The sequence below is a fragment of the Tenrec ecaudatus genome, chromosome 3, assembly GCF_050624435.1.
Source record: "Tenrec ecaudatus isolate mTenEca1 chromosome 3, mTenEca1.hap1, whole genome shotgun sequence".
NCBI lineage: Eukaryota > Metazoa > Chordata > Mammalia > Afrosoricida > Tenrecidae > Tenrec > Tenrec ecaudatus.
Genome location: NC_134532.1, coordinates 148,814,086 through 148,825,955, shown reverse-complemented (window position 1 = coordinate 148,825,955; position 11,870 = coordinate 148,814,086). Strand labels below are relative to the sequence as shown.

Sequence of the window (11,870 nt, the reverse complement as noted above, 5' to 3'; positions counted from 1 at the left end):
TTCTAGATGTAATCCATTGAATGGAAACTATATTAAAACTAACATAGTGCACCTGATCTACAAGAAAACACTAAAAAAAAACACCTTGATGAGAAAGACACAGGAAGATGGGATTATGGGAACTAGAAAAGAAAAAGCACAGCACACGAGTTCTGATACTATTATTACAAAAGTGAAAGTATTTCAAGGAGGCTGGCAGTCAAGCCCACCAGAGTAATTTTTTTCCATGTTCATTTATCCAGTAACAAAATAATTTAGAACCTGGTGAATAATTTGGTCTTAAACACAAAACCCAAATTACTCTATACATGTATATTTAGAATACAAGATGACCAAGTGATCTGAATTTAAAATATGAACGTGATTCCACTAACTTTTCAGTTCTCTTGCTATGACAAATAAAGCACATTACATATCAGAACTGACATACATTACCCTCAGTAGCTAAATTATCCACATAAATGGTCTGAACCAAACAATTTCTTCCTTTCAAATTAGGATCTATTTCCAATGTAGTGATACACATTTATGCCTCCTATCCTTTTCCACAGCCAGAAAATGAGGTTAATATTGTATCGTAATTCAAAGTGATACATTTTTATAAGTCTTATTTTAGTTTTTATCATTAAAAACGGGAAGACTGGGCAATGAATATACAAATGTGCTTTACACAATTGTATGTATGGATTGTGATGAGTTATGAGTCCCCAATAAAATGATTTTTTAAAAAGAAACAAAAAACTTGTGAAGATTGACATCCTTCACCACTGAGTCAAATTCCAACCCACAGCAACCTGATAAGGGTAAGATAGCCCCTTAGGCTTTCCAAAGCAGTAAATCTTTATGGGGGCAGAAAGCCACATCTTTCTCCCCAGAAGACTAACTAGGAATCTTCATAAAGTGTTATGCATTAGCAGAAAGATAATTTATCTAAACCATACCTTCTCAGTAAGGGAAAATATAAAATTCAGAAATGATATATGCTTTAGGACTTTTACTTGAAGCCACCCCCCCCATGTCATTCTGAAGATTAAGGTGTGCTGGAAACAAATCATAGCACTTTCAATGGCCTGATAGGAAAGCTCGACAGTGAAGGAGGCAGAGTACAGAATTCAGTGCCTCTGAATTATGGGTTTGGTGAAGAATTCCGAGTATATTATGAACTTCCAGAGAAATGAACTGCCTTGGAATATGTACATCCAAATTACTTCTTAGAAGAAAGACTCTCATTGAGTAATTCACTTACTTTGGACTTTTAATTAGGAGACCAGTCTCAGGAAAAGGGTATCATGCTGGGCAGAGGGGGTCAGTGAAAGAGAATACCTTCAAGTTGATTATTAGACACGGTGACTGCAGCAATGGGCTCAAACTTAACAACGGGGAAGGTCAAGACCAGGCAGCGTTTCCTTCTATTGTACAGAGGGTTGTCAGAACTGGCTAGGCAACACCTACCAAAAACAATGCTCAAAAACGACATTGCTTATTTGTTCTTGTAATATTCCTGTGGAGCTTGAGAAAATCAGCCCATCTTTGAACTTTACGTATGTTCACAACGTAAGATGACCACAATCTTCCAACCCTTCCCTTCATGGTTTCTCTTAGGATGAGGTAGTAATCATTTGGAAAGCTCAAGGTTTTTTATTTTTGCTTTTAGATAATTCTTACCTTTATTACTTATTCTGTCAGAATATTATTTAACTTGAGTAACAGCCTTCTAATTGGACTGAGATAAATCTCCAGCAATGTTCAGATCTTATCTAAAGGATTACTTTTAATACAACCAGGTATCACAAACAAACAATTGGTTTTAGAACAATTTGTTATTTGTTTCAAGTTGTTGGGAATGCAACAAGGAGAAAACACTTTGCACAGAAACCTGTCGATTCAATTAGGACATAGATAAATGCTGCAGACATCAGTAGTTTATTGTATGTTTAGTCCAAACACATTCAAAATGGAAACTCAAAAAATACTTTCCACCTGAAACAATGAAACTAGATTCTACTAGCATATAATGCTTAACACATTACAGCAATGAAGATGGTAATCCTTTGTCTTCTCTACCTACAAAGGCCATGATGGTAAAAGCCAATTTGGTTGCTAGAGTGTCAAAAGCATAGAATATTACCATCCAAAGGGGAAGAACAACAACAAAACAACAGCAAGAACAATAATGATAGATGAATATCTTTACTTTGTTTCAATGAAAAGGGGACAAATGTTAAAAGTCCACAGTACTGCAGGTGAACAATCACCATGTAAACTTCTCCAGATGATGTTGTAATGTTTTATTCATAGTATGTAAAGACTGAAGCTGAATGGCTCTTTGCTCTAATTTTCTTACATTTAGTATCTGTTGTTACTTTTGGTACCAGAACATAGTTACATAATGTTACAAGTAGCAGGGCAATACTCCTGGTTTGGGGTATGGGTATAGATACACACACACACAGAGATGAGGGGCTTCAGAAAGTTTATGGGAAAATGGAATTAAAAGGTAATGAATCTTTCTATAGACCTTTTTAAGCCCCCTTGTATATGTATATATACACACATATATACAAAATGAAAATAGAGTAACAAAAAATAAAACAAACACAAAGGGAATGAGGAAGAACACTGACTATAAACCACTTACTTTAAAAGCAGTTTCAATAAAGGCTTCAAAACGCAAAAGCAAGTTTGATAAGAACTTCAAGTACTATACCTAAATATTTAAAAGTATAAAATGTTCAAACAAGACAGAAACAAAAAAAAAAAAACCTTAAACCCCCAAAATAGATATATGTGTCTCCAAAACAATATTCAATAGTGCAAGATCTTTCTTCAAACATGGAAGACCTCATTCAAAAGGGGAACAAAACATGACAGATTTAATTTTACTTATATTGCCCAGTACCTAAAGTATGTGCATCATTTACTAGTTTACTAGACGGCACAATTCATAGCCAATTTGCTGCTCTGTCATGTGCCATCCGTTTTCGTGTGCAGGCGGCATAGAGCGGAGGGGTCTTCCATGCTGACAGTAACCAGCAGCTTTCAGTGGTCACACTTACTTATCTGACTCCTACCTGGAAACATCAGAAACTGTATGTACTGAATGCTCCAAGCAGAAAATCAGTTACCCTTCACCATACTTTAGTTTACTGGAGCTTGCTATACAGACAGACATTCCAGCAGCTACAAACTTTGCTCACAGAATTGTTTAAAGATTCATGTAAAAATAAAAGATGTCATCCCGGACGTAAATGCAGAGCCACTTGGGTGCTGACATCAGTTCAAAAATTGTGCAAAATGAATGACAGTTCCCTGCCCCCCACGTAGCAAATTCAAACACTTCAGAGCTGCTGTTCTTTTCTTTGAAGATTGCAGTGTCCTCACTTCAGGTTCATTGCCATTTAAGGAATCGGACTGCTTTTAAAATGTCACTAAAAATGTACACGAAGTTGATTTGACTTTTTTAAGCACCTCTTAATTCTTCAATGTTCAACTTCTTCAAGTTCTTGCCAAGAGAAAGTCAACGAGAGACTTACTCCAAAGAGCTGACTTCCTCCTTCCCTTCTCCCTCCCAAACACACAAGACTCCCTCCCACAGAGAACACAGTTGTTAACTAAAGAACAAGGTAAATAAAATGCTAGTCAATTTTACTGATTTTAAAGATACTGCAATTTTTATACAATTCAATGATTTTCAACATTCTGCAGCTGTTTGGCTTCGCAGCACAGCAATTCATACACTATACTGTACAAAATACCAGCAAGACTGGAATGATGTATTAATAGAAGGCACCATCATGCTTATTACATTACCAGAGAACAAAAATACAGTAAAGACAATGTCACTGTACACAGCATAAAGAAAGGAAAGGGGGCAGGAGGAGTGTGTTGAGCAGCCATCCCTGTACTGAAGAGGGGCAGGTAGAAAAATCTTAGCTATGGAGCTACGAAACCTGGTCTCATATTCAAGACCAAGGTTTTGAAGTTCTGAATTGTGTTATTACGTTCATAACTAAATGGTTTCCTTCTGGAATATACTTGTAGTCTTGTTAAGATTTATGAGTACACACGCTGGTCACAGCAAGCAGATAAAACACCCTCATCATCTCACCAACTATTCCTTACTGAAAAGATGAACTTTCCCCCTGTTGCCTCCTGTTGCAGATGTCAGTATAAACGAGTTCATGAGTGCATCTGGATGAGTGCGTCACAAGTTTCTCTTGGTTTGTATTTTTTTTTGGGGGGGGGGGTCAAGGAAAAAAAGGCAGGATTCCCCAATTGCACAAATTGCATTATTTGTGTTTCTAACATTAATAGGCAGAAACAGTAACACTTAAAACAAAATGTGCAGCAGAGGACTTTTTTTTTTTTGACTCAAGGCCCTGAATTCAGTTGGGAATATCCTTTTAAGTTCATTTTGTTGTACACAGTTTAAAGTATGGACGTTTCTCAATCCGCAATTCTCCAAGTCTAGATTTATAAATTAACAATGTGAATCCTGTTGTGGAATTGGGGAAATAATGTCCACCTCAATTTAACTGATAAACAAAAGATGCTTTTCACATCAAAGAAATGATCAAAAAGGCTGTGTCACATTCCAAAGCCAAAAAAAAAAAAAAAAAACAAGAATGCAAACACGATGAATAATATACCACTGCCAAGACTCGGCCAACAGTGGAGCTTCAGCGACGCTGTCCTGTGAAGCGGCCTTCCATCTGTCCGGTTCCTCTTCCAGAGCCAAGTTTCTGCGCCATGCCACCTCTTGGAGGAGGTCCCCTTCCATCACGGTCGCGCATCATTCCGCCACCGACGATTCCACGTGGACCCCCTGGCCCCCTGTCGTTGCGCCTGATATCCCTGCGGTCATCACCACCACCTCTGGTTTCTCGTTCTCTTGCAGCTCTTGTCTTTTTTTCTTCCACATTTAAACGTACTTCCCCTCGAAACATAATTGGCTTTAAAAAGGGAGAAACCATATAAATAGGCAGATAGACAATAATAGAAAATACATTACTTTGCACTGATAAAAGGCTTTTACAGAAGGCTTATTTTCCAAGTTTTCTAACCAGAAGTTAATTTAAAATAATTCATATACTTTAAAACTAACAAATCATAATTCTTTGCATAAATACCATTTCATAATGAACTACCTTTAGCTGTATCATTTTAAAAAGATTTTCTGAATGTGCAGATGTGCTTTATACAATTGATGTATGTATATGTATGGATTGTGATAAGAGTTGTATGAGCCCCTAATAAAATGTTTAAAAAAAAAATCTGCCATATTAAAAAATTAAATAAATAAAAATGTGCCGTATTAAAAAAAATGCACCCTGTTATAGTATATACAAGAGTAATAAAATAATTATGCCTCATAAATCACTTACTTTTGCAATTAAGATTCTTTGAACTGGTTCAGAGTCATCAAAAACCACAAAACCAAAATTTGGAAGCTTTCCCCCAACACCCTTGGTATTGATGCGAAGTTCCACAACGTTTCCAAAACCTGTGAAAATAAACATTACATCCAAAGATTAAATCAATATATAGCAAAACACTTTCATGGCTTTAATTGTTCAGGATGAACTAAGCTCTATTTGAAAAGAAGGTACAAGCTGTACACACAATGACAACTGAGGTACGTTCTCTCATGTGGACTACCTCAGAAACCAGCAGATACTTTGGTTGCTCTTTTACATCTGTTGGTTATTTTGCAACCACAATTACTGTAGTTTTAGGAAAAAAACATAACAGCCCCCCAACCCTGACCATTTCTGAGATAGAGTTCCATCTCAGAATTTAAGACAGCTTCCTCTAGTGCAGTGGTTCTCAACCTCCCTAAAGCTCTGACCCTTTCATACAGTTCCTCATGTTGTTGTGACCCCCCCCACCATGAAATTATTCCCATTGCTACGTGATAACTGTAATTTTATTACTGTTATGAAACGGGCGACCCCTGTGAAAGGGTTGTTCTAACCCAAAATGGGTCGTGACCCACAGGTTGAGAATCACTCCTCTAGATGTGTCTTCTAATCTATTGAAGCAGGCCAAATCAACACTAGACACAGTGAGAAAGATCCGACAGTTCTGTATTTCTGATCAATTAAGGCGAGACTGGAGGCTGGAAGAACATACAATATATAGAGAAATATTTCAAAATATTGAATCTGAAAAAAGTTCCACATTGCCACTCAATTTTAGCAAAATAAACCACTTACTCATAAAGAATTCTTTCAGCTCATTTTCATCAATATCATGTGGCAAGTTACCAACAAAAAGTTGATGACTGTCTGGATAGCGAATTATTCTACGGTTGTCAGATTCATTCTGTTCAATATCTCCTCTGCCTAAGAACAGAAATAGAACAAACACTAGTATATACCAGCTTCACATAAAACAATAGTTCAAAGCCATGAATGTGTAACAATCAATATTTATATTTCTGTTTTAGTTTAGTAAGATAGTGAGCTCCTTAAACAGGTAGAAGTATCATGATTAGTACGTTAGTAAACAGCATGACACTATATTGAAAAGTAAGAATATATGACTAGATTGCTGAAGTTCCTTTATCTAGAGCTAATGGTCTGTTGACTACAGCAAATGGTATGAAAGCCAAGTATTACAGATACATGTCTTCCTCTTAACTAAATGTTGCCATCACCATTTATCTAAGCGATGAATATTTCGACTAATTATTTCTGAAATTCACAAACAATTGTTGAATGTATGGACGTAGATCTCAGGGGTAGTAATCTCATTTATGTACTCTTTTATTTCAGGGTGTGTGTACACACAGCATTGTTCCCTCCAAGAACACAAGTGGATCATAGTAAGACCAGCATCAGAAGACAAATTTGTGGAATAACTATTTCCCATCCTCCCCAAAGCAATCTAAACATACTTAAAAGAATTCAAGTAGAGATATTACATGTATTAGCTAACAATGTAAACAAATAAAAAATCATGGCAATTTACTTACTACCTAAGACAATCAAATTAGGAAGAATCGGAGTGTGCTTATTTGTTTATCTGTGAAGAGATAAGAGTGCTAAGTAAGAGAGTAGGTTATTGGCAGCTTGGTTTGAGTTCTTAGAACCACTGACAATAACCAATTGAAATTTGTCTTGAGAGCCTATTACACCTTCCAAATACATTATTACACGGCCGGTCAACCAGTCCTCCTTCAAAAGGCAGTTGGCTCTCCCTTTGACTGTAATTTTAATAGGTTATCCGAACCTTTCAACAATGTACTATGAAAAGATCTGTATAGAAAACACATTCTGCTTTTTCAAAGTTAAAAGTTGTTTCGGACCTTCCCGTAATTCAATGCTAAGGTTGTCAAGGGGCTGCTTACCAGGCCTTGGTCCCCTAGGAGGAAAACCAGGTCGTTCCCGAGGCCGCTGTTCCCGCACACGAGGTGGCTGAGTCGGAACTTCCGGTTTAGCTTCAACTCTTGGCTAAAATATAAGGAAAAACTATTATAAAGAAATATTCTACAGGAGAGAAGTCAACTAAAGGCAGCTATCAACAAGTCACTAGGAAGTATAATGGCAACTGCAAAATTTAATTGTGTCCTATGCGTGTGAAAAAATAGTTTTCTACAAAGATATTTGGTACCAATCCAGGATAGTTGGATAGGTTTTGTTTTCTCACTCAAGGTTTTAAAACTCAATAAAAGATGCTTTATACAACAAGGTCATCGCCCCTCCCAACAAAAGTATGTCAACACCGCAATGGCATAAAAGGTACTGCCCAAAACAAGCAAACCAGAGACTACCACTACGAAAGAAGCAGTAAAAGAGCTGCTTGATGTAGACACAGATGGAGACTGGTAAGGCATCTTTAGCTTAGAAACACAAAAGCACTGGACATAACTGTCTAGTTTCTTGTCCTTCAAATAAAACCATATTTAGCAATATCATCTAAGTCCCATTTTAAAATGTGACAGTGGAAAGTATTTACATTTTAGCCTACTCTGGTAGCAAAGAGGGAGAAAGATGGGTTTTGTACTCCCATAAGTATTACAGTCTCAAACTCACAGGGGTAGTTCTACCCTCTCCCACCGGGTTGCTATAAGATGGCATCGAATTAATGGCACTGAATTGGTGTGTATTTGTTTTTATGGGGGGAGGGGAGAGAAAGCAAAAAATAATTTTATTAAAATTAAGTTTTAAAATAAAAAATGAAACAAATAAAAGAAGTCCCTTAGATATCTACTAATTATTCTTCCTTAAAGCAAAGATGTACATTTATTTAAGTACTGACCCAGTAACTTTCTTTAACTGCATTTGAGGATTAGGGTAGGGAAATATGGTCTGTTATGAAGCTTTCCATCAAGTTTTTGCTAAAATCTAATTAAACCCATATAATTAACTGCTTTAAAAACATTCTCAGCCCCTAATAAAATTATTATAAGTAAATAAAAATTTAAAAAAATTTTTTTAAAAAACATTCTCCTCTGTGATGACCTTTTTTCCAAAATATAATGACATTTTAAATATTCTCCAACCTCTTCAGGTCTACTATTGCCCAAGTAGGGACTTAAAGACAATGGGATTTTCCCATGAATTGTTTGAAGCCCTGCTCTTATTTATGGTCCATTAAAGAGAAGATATAGAAACCCTGGAAACATGCTAAAAACCCAGTAAGTTAAGGCAAATCATTATGTTCTCAATTCAGGAAGCTAGAAATTTCAGTTCACTCTTAATGGGTACATCTCTGAGGCTCTCAGTCCAGGGAGTGGCTCAAACTCTTTCATCGTCTAGATAATTGGATGTTATAATTTGTAAGATCAATGATAAAACTGACTGTAAAGAATTGTTTCTTTCAAAAATAGCAATTTGTTGACGATTTTATATACTGCAAAAGTATATTATAGTTCTAATCCTAAAGCATTAAGATTTCTTCCCAAATTCTGTTTCTCATCATGTACATTTCCCATTCCTTCAAAATGAATTTGCTCCCAATATTCTTAAAAACAAATTTATTGTTCATCATTTTCAAATAATTTTATCAATTTATTAATATAAGGACCATAGCTAATTAATTCCTACATCATCCAATACAGTGGCGTTAGACACTAATCTTCAGTAACTATTAGCTTAAACTAAATGACTGTTTTAGTTAGTTCTCTTACCAAAATACGTAGGAGAATGTTCTAGGTCTAATAGGGACCACTGGTATGTAATGCGATACTATAAAATAACTTGGTTCAAAATTTAATACCTAAAAGTATACCTTACCTCAATGAGTGTCAATCAGAATTTAAAGTACGTAAATATTTTGTTCAAAGTTCAACAAAAGCTAGAAATTCATAACAACTAAAAATGTGTCTTTATGTTAAAAATTCAGAAAAAACTTAAGACTCATCCAATCTACATGCTACTAATAAAGTGCTTGAGGCCCAGGATGATTTATTCAACGTCCTTTCAAAACTGAATACCAACACAAAAGTTACTACACAAACAGGGAAGAGTCTTTCCTTAGCTTTTAAGGGTTAAAACATACAGACCAATAATTTCTAACATTTTACAAAGAAATCATGCCATTAACTTAGTAACCTGACTTTCAAGTAGCTAACAGATTATTGCAACGCAAGAAAAATGAGAACAAAAAATACCTAACAATACTCCTTTCAATAAAAGGTTAATTTATCTTAATTAAGCTATTTGTGATTTTCAGGCCCAATGTAGTGATTAAAACAAGTTCGTCCAAACAGACAAAATGTATGTTCATGTAACTAATCTCACAGAAGCAGGCCATCCAATATGAAATGGGAAAAGTATCAAATCAAGTCAGTAACCGCACGTACACCAGAACTAATACACAGCCCTACGACATAGTAGCTATTGAGATGAAGTAGCCAATTTCCAACAAAACCTTTGTAACCCAAAAAATTAACTCACCAACTTAATTAATGCCTATCATTTTATTAATGCTAAAAGGGTAAGGAAATAGATACTTTGCCAAAACAACAAAATAAAATGGGTCTATTAAAAATAAAGGTCTAAAGAGATTAGAGAGCTCTTCAAAGTTGAATTTTTGAAGATTTATTTCCAAACAAGGAGTGGAGGTTAGGAAATATAGTATACTTTCCTTACAATTTGAAAATGAACTTACAAATACTCAAATTTTTTTTAAAAAAGCAACAAACCAAACACTAGATTACTTTCCTAGGCAATAGGGACACAACGTAATTTAGGGGTGGTATGAATATGAATCTTCTTCTCTGGTGTGAATATAGATGTGTCCCCTTTCAGTAAGGGAATAAGGAATATTTAGTTTATATTATTGGTTTGCAGTGGCCACGTAGGGATTCTAGAGTCAAAGTGTATAAATTCAAAATTCAGCCATTACCACTTACAATAACTGTCTGATGAGTTACTGATCTTCACTCTTGTTCTTATTTTTCCTATCTATAAAATGACAATGAATATAAAGTGCTTATCACAATGACTGGCACAATAAGCATTAATGATTTTAATTTCTAACTCCCAAAAGGAAAACAAAAGTGTCACTAATTCTAAGAACGAATATTCACAGGACTCCAGAATAGCAAGCATCCAGGAGCACCTATAAAGTCTTCAGATGGGTTGAAAAACACAAGCAATACTTACTGGGTCAACCAATTTTCTTATGTAAGAGAAAATTCTGATATGTATCTCTCAAGTGGCCACTCAACATTTCTTATTCATCTTAATGGTATAATGGGGCCATGTGCTCTATTTATGTGACTGACTGGTTCTAACAGGCGCCAAAGATTACTAAGTACTAGCTACTTTTGAAATCTAATGTTTCACTGTATGGTGTATATAAAACATATAAACTGACTTTTATGTGCACTAAATCATTTTAAGTTTGCTTTTCCTATAATGTAGTTTGACTTAAAATATAGAGAAAGATTTTGACACTCTTGAACTATGCCTAAAAATTAGACAATTCAGGTAGCTGGTGTCTCATTTCCATAGTTTTGGAAGCTCTGAAATGGGGAAGATAACAGACAAAAAGCAGAACACTGGAACCACCAGTTAGGGTGACTACTACAGTCATAAGTTGGTACAGGCTTCAACTAAATGGTGTGAACCACTTATGGACTGAGAGCTTAGGCAGTATATATGTTAAAAAAATTTGGGTGTGCATGCGTTTGATTTTTAAGCAATGATTCTTGATAATTCTTTTCCAAACTTCTCCCCATGGTTTAATGAAAAGCCAAAAAAATTTCCTGCTAAATAAAACCAATTTTTTTTTAAAGAAAGTGTTGTTAAGAAGCCGTTTAGATGCTAGTTATACTGGAAAACCAACTTAATCAGTATTTCACACACCCAAACCCCAATCCCACCTATGTAGATGATGAATGGAGATATTTGGCCTTTAAAATGGGTGCATTTACATTTAATACATTTTAAGTTTTTGTATATTTAATCCATATTTCCTGGATTGATTCAATTTTAAAAGTATTAAAGAGAGAAGCAATTTGCAATGTAACAAGGATACAATCCAAGGTGTTCACAGATGGGTTACCTGTGAGACTGGTGCTTTAACATGGGGTGGAATTCCAGAGGAAGAAACAGTACCACTAGGAGGCAGGTTTTTACTGGTCACTGAAGCCCAGGAGAAAGCCTGCAGGAAATGCAACAAACCTAGACTACTAATCAAGGAAAACCACCAACATTCCTATAGGGAAACTTCCAAATATATATATTTTCTTTTCATTTCTAAACTATTGCTTCATACTGGAGGACTCCTAAAAGGCACACACACACATGCCAGTCTATGTGCCAGCTTTCAAAACCCCATTACGCAAGATTACTTATGGCTATATGCTTTGAATTACTCAGTAAACATACAAGCAAGTTCCTACATACTATAAGTAG

The 11,870-nt window shown here is 35.5% G+C and overlaps 1 protein-coding gene across 3 annotated transcripts in view; it reads right to left on the bottom strand.

Moving 5' to 3' along the window:
• Positions 1–1,907: 1,907 nt before the first annotated feature.
• G3BP2 (G3BP stress granule assembly factor 2) overlaps positions 1,908–11,870 on the bottom strand; it is a 33,675-nt gene continuing 23,712 nt past the window's right edge. For 2 of the 3 annotated variants that reach the window (XM_075544190.1, XM_075544193.1), the window contains exons 8-12: positions 11,518–11,616; positions 7,352–7,454; positions 6,216–6,344; positions 5,385–5,503; positions 1,908–4,952 (exon numbers count right to left, since the gene is read on the bottom strand). In XM_075544190.1, the coding sequence (XP_075400305.1) occupies positions 4,680–4,952; positions 5,385–5,503; positions 6,216–6,344; positions 7,352–7,454; positions 11,518–11,616 (723 nt within the window). In that variant the 3' untranslated portion in view covers positions 1,908–4,679. The remainder of the gene's footprint in view (positions 4,953–5,384; positions 5,504–6,215; positions 6,345–7,351; positions 7,455–11,517; positions 11,617–11,870) is intronic. The other variant, XM_075544192.1, reaches the window with a different exon arrangement.